Source organism: Arctopsyche grandis, chromosome 8 (assembly GCF_051622035.1).
Source record: "Arctopsyche grandis isolate Sample6627 chromosome 8, ASM5162203v2, whole genome shotgun sequence".
NCBI lineage: Eukaryota > Metazoa > Arthropoda > Insecta > Trichoptera > Hydropsychidae > Arctopsyche > Arctopsyche grandis.
The window spans coordinates 22,823,319-22,836,657 of record NC_135362.1 but is presented as its reverse complement, the minus strand read 5'-3'; the positions used below and the strand labels follow the sequence as shown (position 1 = coordinate 22,836,657).

Below are 13,339 nucleotides of genomic sequence, written 5' to 3'. Positions count from 1 at the left end.
TTCTTAAACTTTTGTTGCCTTAAGGATCTCTATGCTAGTCAAATGCATGGCACGGCACGGATCTTTTCTCAGAATGTTTAAAACGCAGTCAATATTCTCTCCAGCACACATTGAGTTGTACGGTACGGCACGTCTAGATAGACTCCAGCTGTTATAGCAGTGTCTTCATGTCATTGTCAATGTTTATTTCTCCAACATTTCTTCAAATATGGGAATCACCGTTATCGATCACTGTCAAACCTACATATGTCAATATAAGCATACATCTTGAATGAGAGCATTAAAATACGTCAGGGCTTCTCCGCTGCGGTGGCAGCGATTGTGTATAGTGTACAGAAAGGGTTAAAACACAAAGAAAAAGGTCGTAACGCTGTTATATTGAATATTTATTCGTCGGATGAGGGAGATCGTCTCCAAGATCATCCGGAGCTGATGATCTGAATCGGGAGTAGGACTTACATCGGACGTGGGCACTGCCCGTAACGACTAGCCAAACCGCACTCACTATATATATATAACCCTGCCGGATGACGGCGATCGTATCCAGGTGCATCCGGAGCTGCATCAGACAAGAGTTGATGAACCGAGTTGGGAGTGAGGATAATGTCACCAAAACCGAACGGACTGCTCGCTTTAAAGCGAACAGTAGAATAAGGGCAAAAACGGCTTGTTTTTTTTAGATACTTTTAAACATGCAAAAAAAACGTAGCACCCCTAGTCCATATACATGGTATACCAAAAGTCACCCCCTGGAGTGCTTTCAGTGATATTTTATCCTTGCTTGACAGTAATCGATAACGGCGAATCCCATATTTGAAGAAATGTAGGAGAAACTTATCGGTTACATATGGATATGCAAAGACGTGCGACCTCCACAGCTGGAAGCCAAGGACACATGACGTCCCATACCACTATGTGTGTTTTCGCCCTGAGTACCCTTTCGTGAGTTTGGTCTTAACACCGCGCAAGCCACTCATCAGACAATTAGTCTGCACAATTGGCTTATTTCAAGGAACATCAGAATTTTTCAGCATTTTTTAAATATAGTTTTATGTTCTAGGATTAATGAGTTCAGTTTTGGTTAGATAGCATCTTTGATACAGTTAATATTAGAAAAAAAGTATTGTGAATCCGTGGTTCAGGTCAAAATCTCTTTTTAAAATTTATTTAAAATATTGTATTTCAGCTCAAATAAATATAAAACACATTTTTAATACTGGAAAGTTTTCCTAATCTCTTCTTTTCTATTGGCAACATATTCTATATATATGATTGGCAACTTGGCGAAAACAGCTTGTAGTATTTTACGAACTATCTATAGATCCACGAACTACTAGTTGAAAATCCACGTTATACAGAATAAACAATAGCCATAATTTTTATTGTTAACATAAGTTATTTTTTAACGTTTCAGAATTGTCCGACGAAAGCGGAAGCGAGAAGAAGTGCAGCGAAAATTGCACTAATGAATAGCGTATTCAATGAGCATCCTAGTCGACGTATAAGTGATGATTTTATAGAAAAAGCCGTTGCGGAAGCTCGGGCGAGCTTCAAAGGTGGCTCCGAAGAAGCCGACAGTCCGAACACTGGAATTGGAGCTTTTAGGTGAGTCTTGAACAGTATAAAAACAATTTAAAGCAACTATGTATCTACGTAGACTTGCATCAAAGTGTCAACGAGTATAAATATTGTAAGTAAGCAACCGGTGATACTAGTTTGAACTGACCGATCCCATATCAAGTACATTTAATTGAACGTCGAGTTCTTTTTAACACGTTCGACTTCCATAGAGAGGTCTTCGTAGTAAAACTGTCGCTCAACGTGTCGTTTCGCATTTGTGTAATGATTACAGTTTTTTTACGACGACGAATGCGTTTTGCAACCGGATGACGACTGCATCGTTAGCTCTGATTGTGCAAGTGATAGCTTTGTAAAAGTTTGACTTTATTGGTTGCTCAGTATGGTGCTATTTTCCGTTGAATTTCGGTTTTGGTGAGGGTCGCCATGTTGGTTGATTTTCTCACGCCATTCTGTGCGGTGTTGTATGTATGTATGTAGGTATATAATGCAAACAATGACCGTACGTGATAAATCTCAATGTGAAACCATTAACTATGTATGTGCAACACGTACCTAATGAAACGCATATCGAATAACCGATTCGCCGTGAGATCGAGCTTTCGCTGATATTTTCTTTTTGTTTCGTTCGGTTTTTTTGCTCTGACAACCAATGGGAATCGTCAGGGAGACTTCTCCGTATCGGATTCTGCGAAATCGAGTTTCGCTGAAAGTCTATATTTAATGAGAGGTTAAGAACCTTCGCAAATGTAATCATTCTAAAAGGTTTTTATACATTAAAGCCTTTTTGAACTCGCCACCGCTTCATACATTCTACATCGTCATTATCTAATGGCAAAATGGTCTAGCAGCTAATTGCAGATCTATAATTTGGATGAACTTTTGAATTTTAATCTCATTTTCAACAACCTACTCAATGATGAAAATCACAGTTTCAACAGTCTAGAAGTACATACATACATAGATTAGATTAGATCTATGGTAAGAAAAATTAAACCGTGTAAAATGCGTTCTCGTTCTTGATAGACACGTTTACCTACATACATACATATATATGAGCCGTTAGAATTGAAAGTGGCATAAGTCAACTTGTTTTCATTTCGAGAAATATCTCGCAAAACATTAAATAAAATTAACGTTTAACAATATTTAAAAATACTGGTGGCATATAATACGTTTATTCTGCTTTTCCGAGATTCTGTACATATCAAATTAAAATAAGTGATAACAATTTGTGAATTAAGTCAGACAAAAATAGCGTTTTATGAACTAAAAATTGGACTTCCCCCACTTATAAATAAATATAACGGCTCATATGTACATGTGCATATTATATTTACAACTATTTTCTCCATTATTACCTAAAGTTATTTTTTATTGATTCAATTCATATGATATGGAAGGAAGGCACTCCAGACAGAATATATTTATGTTTCAGCGTGATTTTGCATAGTAGACCTACGTTTCATGAGTATTTTTAGTATCTACATATATACATACATATATCATCATCATCAGAGGTAGGCGTTGGATGCATGCTTTTCGCACAAAAAATGGTTCACTATTGTCAATTCCTTAAAAAAAATCATGTTTTTTTGTTTTATTTTCATTTGAAAAGCATCCATCGACCGCCTTATAGTGATCATCATCATCGTTTACAGCCATTCACCATCCATTGCTGGGATGGAGACCTCTCCAACATCCTTCTATTTTGCGCAACTCTCATTCATCTCACTCCACACATCTTTCTAGTTTCATCCACTCATCTTCCGTGCGGCCTTTCCTTCACCTTTTTACATTCTCTCGCGTACTTATTTTGTCCAACTTTCGTCTATTCTTCTAGCTAACATGTATGTACGTATAAAAGCAAGCTTCTTATATTCAGTTTTAAATATGATTTTCGATTCATTGATTTTTTCTTTATACTTTTTTTTGCAAAATGAAAAATTGATTTTATGACCCATCACACTGAGAAATACTTATTCACTGAACGAAGATTTTTATATGTATAATATATGTATGTATGTAAATAAATGACATATAAAAGAGATTCTAACGAAGTGTTCTGTTGTTTGATTTCAGGTTCATGTTGGAGACGAACAAGGGGCGCACGATGCTCGAGTTTCAGGAGCTGATGACAGTTTTTCAGCTGTTGCACTGGAACGGGTCCCTGAAAGCGATGAGAGAGCGGCAATGTTCTCGACAAGAGGTGGTCGCCCACTATTCGAATCGCGCACTGGACGACGACATGCGTGCTCAGATGGCTCTCGATTGGACGGCTCGCGAAAGGGAAGCTGCGGGCGCTTTGGCTCGCGAGCTTGCCAGAGCGGAGCGCGAACTACGTACAGCGAGGCTCGCAGGCAGGGAGCTGCGTTTTCCCAAGGAGAAGAAGGACATTTTGATGCTGGCTCATGCCCAACTAAGCGCGGCTGGCAACACGTGAATAGTACCGATATTTCCTCTCCCAACATGTGCCATTACATCGTCACATACATACTTGTGTTGATACTATTCGAGCGATTACATATTGAAAAAAATTGACATATATTATATATTCGTTTGTACTCAAAACAAAAACCTAGTATGATTTTTCTCATGTTTTGATTGAGCTACTAGTTTCTCTTTATCATTTTATGTGGTTATGTATACATCCTGTATGTGCATATATATATATATATATATATATATATATATATATATATATATATATATATATATTAAATTGAATATTCATGCATACTTAAAAAAATTGGAATATTTGTAAAGAATTGTAGGCATCTTATTTTCGAAATGGGAGATTTGAACTTATACATCAAAAAGATAATTTTGAATATTGAAATATTCTCATTTATATTATACAATATTATCATTTTAATACACACGTATGAATGTATTCATAAAAACAATAATAAATAGTTAATAAAGTGAAGATAATAACTTCGTAAAAAATAGATTATTTAAAAAAAAATAGATAATGATATCAAAATAAAAAAATACATATATGTACATACGGTATGTGTAAATAGTCAATTTCTTTTAATATCTGAACCTTATTTAGAAAATGTGTATTATTGTAATTTTTTTCAGTTATCAATCGCTCGAAATTTGTCAATTTAATTATCTTATATTGAAACAATCAAAATACAGTTATTTAAATGCCTAAAGCTTTGAAGAACATAATAAATATCAATATTAAATTAAATCAATATAAAATAAAAACAAAAGTGATATAGTTATTTGACAAAATTTTAAAGTTTCGATTAATGAATGTGATACAAAATTTAGATTATTATGTAATGTTATTATGTAAAGATTTAGAAAAAAAATAACGTGAGTGTAAATTAATAAAAAAATATTACAAGAAAAAAAACAAACAATTCGTGAAAATTTGTTTGGCTGTGGCGAATGCTTGTATCTATCGTACTGCATATTAAATTTGAGAATAAAAAATAAACGAAATCTGTGTTGGTATTTTTGATACTGTTTTAATTAAAATCCAATTTTCATGTCATTATATTTTTCCAAAAAAATAAAACAACCAATCCTCATTGCAATTTGAATAAACAATAGAACAACGTTAGTCAGATATATAATAATGAAAAAAATTAACTATTATTGTAAATACGTCTTACAGATAAAGAAATCTGATAAAGTGATAATCTATTATAAGTTAGTTTAGAATAAATGTTAAGTCAACTGTAAGGTGTTAATTATTATTATATTATGCTTTGTTCAAAATATTCAACAGAAAGCTCTCATTTACATTTTTTTTTATCATAACAACGTAAAATTTTTCATCAAATAATAAATAATTGTACACCATTCAATTTTATTTAATATGTATAGTAATTATAGATTGTGTTTTTTTTTTTAGTTATTATTACTATTCTACATAACCAGTAAGCTAGTATGTTGATATATCAATTGCAATATAAATATATTAAGTAATTTAGTTTAAATATAATTTAATAAATAAAAAATAAATTGAATTTGTTTGATAATTTTATATACGGCATTAGAAGATTTCAATGATCTCATGTACTTGTCAAAAATAATGTTTTTTTTTTGTGTTTACTATTGTTTTTATTTTACAACATTGGATTACAATCTTCATTTAAAATAAAATAAAAAAAGTTATATTTTCATACGCATTTTGGAAACATCAAGTACAATTGAATTATTATAGGCAAGTCATAATAAAAATATATACATTGTAATGCTTTCGTGTGAACAATTTATAATTTTATATATAGATGTTGCATTTCTTGAGTTGTTATTGTCATCTTACATGTTATATTATATATTTATATATATATATATATATATATATATATATATATATATATATATATATATATATATATATATATATATATATATATATGTGTATACTTTTTATACTTTTTTACACATAATATATAACGAAAGCTTCTTTGAATTGAAAAAAACTTTTATTTGTGTTTTATATTCTTCAGATGCAAATAAACAAGTCAATAATTAATAAATAAAATTACATGAAAAAAACTGCCACCATTATTATTTCGAACCTTTACTCATTTCATCCTTTGATTACTTTACACATATATTATATAAAATAACCAAAATCCACATCCAAATACCTACATATATGTACATAATTCAAAAATGGAATTTCAATCCATATAACAGTCACTTTGAACTGAAAATTGAGGCTACGGAATAGAAAAATAATCTAATTTACGCATACAATTTATATGAATAAAAAATATAGATATGTAACTACATGGTTACATAACATACATATTTTCAACCAATAAAAAATTAATGATTCAAATTTAACGCAAAATGGAATATACATAGTTATTTCGGCTCGCTTGATTATTTCATGTTGATTAGCTTTTTGAACTACACATTTACTTATACTAGTCCGCTATGCAAATCCACAGTTCTTATTAGGCTTCCGAATTTGATATACCATATCATGGGCTTTGGGAAATACAAAAAAATTGCATATGTATGTATTATAGATAATGATAGCCTATATAAAAATAAAAAAGGAGAACTTTTAATGCTTATAAGTTGAGACGGTTTAAGAACGTTGTTGAAAGGCACCCCTAAAGAAAACTCCAGAAGGAAAATCATCTCGAAAAGTTTAAGAATCATCGACGTATAAACACTCGCATTGCATTTGTCGTTCTGTCGCATATTTGTGCGTATAATAGGTAGGTACATTTCAATTTTCTCACAGTAGTCCAGTATAATTTTCCGGTTTTCGGCGCGCACACACAAAAACCGATCGCGTCCAAAAACTCGAAAAGAACAATGGACGCCCCGTGAAAAGTTGTTTCCGTCGGCTCGTCAAGTTTACTCACTTTGAAAGTTCAACAACCGCCACTTTGCACACACCACAACACACATGCACACGGACATCTTAAATGTCTTATAAAAATGTTCGATAAGAAAATCTGAAGTGCCCTTTACTTCGGCTCGCTGTTGGCTATTGACGACAATGTATCGCCGTGATAAAACCTTTCGCCGGGCAACACTGTTGTCGAAAATACACGAATCGAATACGAAATCGACAAATTCGGCAATGTTTTATTGTGTGCTGTTCATTTTAATTTTATTCGGTCGGTGGAAAAAATCGAGTTGAAAAATTCGCAGCGTTTCACAACCTCCCGTTTATACGCCGCACTGAAAATCTATCGCGTGTATAAACATGTCGCTTTTGCTATCTGCGCCATCTCCCAGAACGGACATTGTATCTAATTGGTGGAGTAGATTGGCTTGTTTTCAATATGTGCGGAATTTTTCAGCCGTCATCGGTGTCCCTCAAAAGAAGCATCGGGGATAAAATGCCAACATAATCGTCGTCCGTTTAAACGGCGTTTGTGACCTTTTGACATTCCCGAAATCGTCATACTTTTCGACGGTGGCATTTTTGTCCTCGTACATACCTACAAGCGCGTCTGTGTGTCCTCTCGAATGAATGCAAACACAAAAGCATCTCATAAGAACCACCTGTTCAATTACAAAGAAATATATTATGTGGGTCGTTGCCCTGTCGACAAAACGCTCCTGTCACTTCTTTTCAAATGCATGGCTTCCAAAAATTAAATTAAATTTATGTCTTCCCTACTTTAATTCGTGCTAGACTAGTTAAAGTTAAGATACAGAGACGAATGATATTAAAAATGAGTTCATTTAGGTGAATGAATACTGTTTTAAAATAAAAAAAAATACCACCTTGTTTGTAGAAGAAAGGTTTTTAGTAATAATTAAAGCCCGGACCCAGAAGGTACCGCGTATTGTTCAAATGTTGTAAATGCATTGTTAAAGGTTTGCCGAACCTTTTTTACAAAGGATTTACAACAATGCAACAATGAGCGGCCCCTTGGCTATCCTACCTCTAGTAATAATATATGAATTTTGAATTCCAAGTCTTACATACATACATAAACAATGCACTCAACGAAGTTTGAAACAATAAGTGCTAAGGGTAAATTAAGTATAAAAGAAGTATTATGAAAGCCTTCATGCTAGAAAGACCTTAATTTATCAGTAGATGGCTATAATACCCCTTGTCTTCTCGCTTGCTTTTCAACTCGCTTGTTAGAAGTAAGCTAGAGTATAATGCAATTGTGTGGAATCCGCATGAAGCAAACTACTCTCTTATTATAGAAAAAGTGCAAAAAGCATTTCTTCGTTTTCTTTATAAGAAAGAGTGTGGGTACTACCCATATCTTTATCCTACTCCTTTCCTTTTGGGCATGCTTGGGTATAATTCCCTTGAACTTCGGAGAAACTTCTCGTTAATTCGTTTCGTTCTCCAGCTATTGCGTGGTAATACGTCATGCCCGTTGTTGCTGGAACAGTTGGGACTTTATGTCCCTAATAATTATGTTCGTGGTAGACATAATCATTTGATGGTTTTACCTGCTGCTCGCACAGTTCTTTTTCGAATGGCTCCTATTCCAAGAGCTATTCGACTTCTCAATGAAATCGTTGCTGCTGTCCCTGAATGTGATATTTTCCACCTTGGGGAGCGTAGATTATCGGATATTATTTTAACATATTTATCTGGTAACCTGCGCTCATCATTACTTTCTTAATTTGAATGTGATGAATGAGTGGAATCTTAATCTACTCTCTTCCATTTGGGCCTCGCTGTGATTTTATTTTTATTTATATTTTGTTTTATTTTATTTTACTTTTTCTTTCTCCTTTGTATATTTTTATATACTATTTTAATTTTGTTCAGTGTAAACAAAGAATGGGATTAATGGATTTTATTTTTAATTTTTACACTTTTGTTATTTTTTTTTCTCTCTGAATGATGTATTATTTTCCTTTTGCTAATTTTTTTTTATTATTTTATTTTACCATGTTTTCTGCTTTTGCTTTTTTCCTTTATTTACAGTTTACTTGTTTTTATATCATGTTTTTATATCTTTTTCTAATGTAGGCCTTTGTGGCGCATTAGGTTCTTCCTGTAATGCCACAATGGTCCAAAACTATTAAATAAATAAATAAATAAATTACGAGATAAATCAAATACAGATTTTTTTTATAAGTGAAAAAAAAATCTAAAAAGTGACTTAGGTACAATTGAACAAATTCAGAAAAGGTACAAATAACAAGCTCGAAAATTTGCCAATGAATGACACAGGGTCTAAAAAGTGAAATTGATTAACGATCACACTAATCAAACGGTGAAAGAATATAGATGTAATTCCATCAAAAATTCTAACCATTCCATTAGGTATGTTGAAATATTTCCTAGACATCGGAAAATAGGGATCAAAATATCTGAGGATTCCGTTTCATTGAAATCCACATTGAATTTCCTACTCCTTCGAATTGGTCTAAGCACTTCAAATGGCAGCCCTACATAGCAACAAAAGTAATACATATGAAAAAGTAATCTACTTATGCACTGGTGTATATTGAGATTGATATTATGCGGGCGCGGTAGAATCGGTGCCCGCGGTGAAATTTTTAAAAGATGACCGTTTGGTAGTATTTTTAAAAATGATCTCGAGGTCGTTCGATCTCGCGAAAAAAAGATGGACCTTCGACCATGTGCATCCTTATGCACAATGCAAAAAAGCGGTCGACGGACCCATCGATAAAATGCAAATTTTACGACACTCCCGATGCTCGCCACCTAGCGCTTGCGTTCGCCGCCTGAGACTTTTTAACTATCCACATTGACGAGATAAAACCATCCATGAGATCTTTTATATGCAGTAGATAGCTTGGGTACAAAACAATTGTCATAATTTATTAGAACAAATCTAGATCCAAAGTATTCCAAATGCGCTGAAATGATATTGCGTCTTCCTTGCCAATTACAATCATAGATAAACCATTAAAGAGTAATTTTAAAGCCAAATTATACACAAACTTGGAGCATTTTATAAATTCGAGATACTGTAAACTCGAACTTTGTTAGAAATAGGACAGGGTTGCCAATTTGTTGGAACCGTTTAAATGAAATCAGATAAACTTGGATCAAAAAAATCCAAGGTATGGTCAGCAGCACTACCAGGAATTGAACCCGTGACCACACAATTAAAAGCATTACATACTAACCATTGATCTATGCTGCTGGTTTATAAAATTGAAACTCCAAAATCACTGTACTTTTTCACCCATGTGTCCATATCAAAAATAAAGCAGGATATACGCCCTTAAAAATATATCTACTAAATACACAAAATAAAATAGGATCTTATAATAGATAATAAATAAAATAAAAAATAAAAAAATAAAATAATGAAATTCGATACATATACATATACAAGCTAGTTGAATTTTTATGTTCTGTAATGGAATCTCTTTCATTTAACACTAATATTATAGTACAGAAAAGTATAGGTTGAAGATAGAAGAGATTCAAAGTAGTAGCTTATATAGGAAGCTAAGTTTAATAAAGTTCTTAGCAAATGATAATAAAAATAAATAATTTACTATTTTCAAGCAAATAAAAACAGGCATATTATAATATTGAATATTTAGATTTCAAGTACATACATACAGATAATATATATGTACAAAGATTTAAACAGCCTTAAACTACGACCCATAATTATCAGGTGGTAAATGTCGGTAAATTTGAATTTATATTATTATATTATTAGTATTTTTAATATTCAATTTCATTTATATATATGTATTGTTATGAATGCTAATTTAGAACATACATACAAAACCATTTTTGTTCTTAAAAAAAACTTCTTTATCTACAAATTAACTACACACACCTACGCATGATTTGACATTGAGATAAAATTTTTATTAAGTTTATATTTATGTTTCATGAAATGAGTTTTTAATGTTACAAAATTTACATACAAGACTGTTAAAATATCGTGAATACATCCAGCAATTGACTGGTCTGGATTTAATGTCAATTTAAATGACATTTTCCGTTCCGAAAATCCATTTAAAATCAACCTTATATTAGATTGCGCTTAAGGAAATCGTTTCTAGTTTAAATACTACATATTATGGTAACGCTACACTTAACATTCGCAAGCTGTGGTTCAAGCGAATTAAAACAAATTTCCAAACACCATTCATCAAGTATTTTTCTCTTTATATTATCAAAATGAATATCGAAGTCAAACTCAATATTTCAACTGGAGTAATTCAAACATGAATTTGATTGATTTGTAAAATCCCAAATTGGTCATATATGTACCTCGTTTATTGGCAGTATTACAGAATTTCAATGACTTTCTATGACTATTTGTACTACTGTTCGGTATTCTTAGGTTATATTTCAATGAAAAATCATTGAAAAACATATTTTTAGACATTTTACCGTGTAGTAATTTCGGTGCTGCACCCTTCAACGGATGTACGTATTATAATTGACTTACAAATTGAAGGAAGGGCGGAAAAAAGGAGTGGAAAGACTGGACCTTATGCCACCGGTCAGCAGCAACTTACACTGTCATAATAATTATTGTGATTAAAATATAATATCGATTAACGACAGGCAGAAAAACGGACAGCCTCAGGCGACCCACGTACAGGATTAGGCACCGATAAACTTTTTTCATATACCTCAAAAATAAACAAATAAAACATATTATTATAAAAAAAATCAACAAAATAATGCACGGCATCGATAACATTTCGCAAAATTTCCTCAACGGAAAATATTACTTGCAATTACATTGTTATCGTGAGTTGTATTATTGCATTGAACCGTCATTAATTTCCGTTGAATATCCATTCCACTTGAAAATAATCATAAAATTAATATGTTTACGATAGAGATACGGCAAAAGATGTATCATATTCGCATGCAGCGTCTCTACAGGCTCAAAAAACGATAATGCGTTTGAAAGACGGGGCGTAATATTACGCCATAATGTACGTTAATGTGACGCGTTTGCGCAATCATCAACATTGTACAGTTTAAATCACGCCAATGTATACATTCAACTTATAATTAAGCCGTACCACGATGACAATCTTTCGCCGAAGTTTACTGCATTTGAAAATATGTATATATATATATATATATATATATATATATATATATATATATATATATATATATATATATATATATATACACATGTACATATGTATTCTGCAATATTTTCCGAGAAAATCAAAATCAGGCTTTAACATGTGTGTAAGCGACATTTTTGGATAATAAGGCGCAAAAATTTGAATGCTTCCGAGAACTGTTAATAATATTGATCAAAAAATAATCACGATGATCGTTCCGCGTGATTACCCCACCCTCCTCGTCCGCGAAATTATGAATTTTAAATATCAGAAAAATTCGCATGAAAGAAGCCTATCCAACGGTATCGATTGTCATCGTTTTAGCACATTTTTTATGCGGAGTGCAATTTATATGCGTGTGTATATGTATGTGTGTATATCTGCATACATATATGCGTATAATTTTATAACCGTCGTTATTATTTTGCGATAAGCGCAAAACGTATTGGCGACTGCTTTTTGTAGATAATTTTATTACTTTTATGACATAATATTATGCATTTTCAAAAAATTAGGACGGCGATGCACATCTGCGATGGGCCGCACTGTGGAGAAAAAATCGATTTTTACATATATTTAATCTTTTGATGAATTTAAACGATCTTTAAATGAAGGTACATATACATATCTATGTTCAAAAAGCTTATTGAAATATATTTCTCGAAAATAGCGCTTTACAGCTAATACTTAATAACAGATTACGCAATTATGGATGCGTATAACTATGCATATAAAGCTGAAATTTTATATTTGATGCATAATTTTAAAATTTTGTAAAATTGTGCACATTACGGGTTGCCCCTGAGCGACACATATACATATAGTATTAAACATTTGTATTTCAATTTATAGATTACTAGTGGTTTTACACGGCTTCGCTCGGTATTTTTAATATAAACCGCTTAAACATGGCTGATGTAATAGTAAACATTCATTTGTATTTTTATTAAATTTATTAGAATGGAAAAAAAAATAATATTCAACGATATCGATATTGTTGTCTAATAAACTTTGATTTGTTTTCGATGCTACCACTCAACCCTTACATAGTTACAAAGTCTCTTTCGAAATTATATATTAGATACATTGAAATCACATTCAAATAATGGTGGCTGTTAATGACAATTTGATGAGGAACCATATCAACAATGAAATCAGATAAATTTGCAAACTCTGATAGGAATTAATCAACTTGGAGTCATAAATATCCAAGTCTGACTTCCGAGTAAATGTTTTTAAATCGAGGTTAACC

General features: G+C 32.2%; 2 protein-coding genes across 3 annotated transcripts in view; one reads left to right on the top strand and one right to left on the bottom strand.

Moving 5' to 3' along the window:
- The window catches only part of lft (Limb expression 1 family member lowfat), a 53,818-nt gene extending 48,717 nt beyond the window's left edge, over positions 1-5,101 (top strand). The window contains exons 3-4 of one of the 2 annotated variants that reach the window (XM_077436317.1): positions 1,415-1,605; positions 3,661-5,101. In XM_077436317.1, the coding sequence (XP_077292443.1) occupies positions 1,415-1,605; positions 3,661-4,021 (552 nt within the window). In that variant the 3' untranslated portion in view covers positions 4,022-5,101. The remainder of the gene's footprint in view (positions 1-1,414; positions 1,606-3,660) is intronic. The other variant, XM_077436318.1, reaches the window with a different exon arrangement.
- The window catches only part of LOC143915452 (uncharacterized), a 668,062-nt gene that overhangs the window by 647,264 nt on the left and 7,459 nt on the right, over positions 1-13,339 (bottom strand). The window lies entirely within an intron of this gene.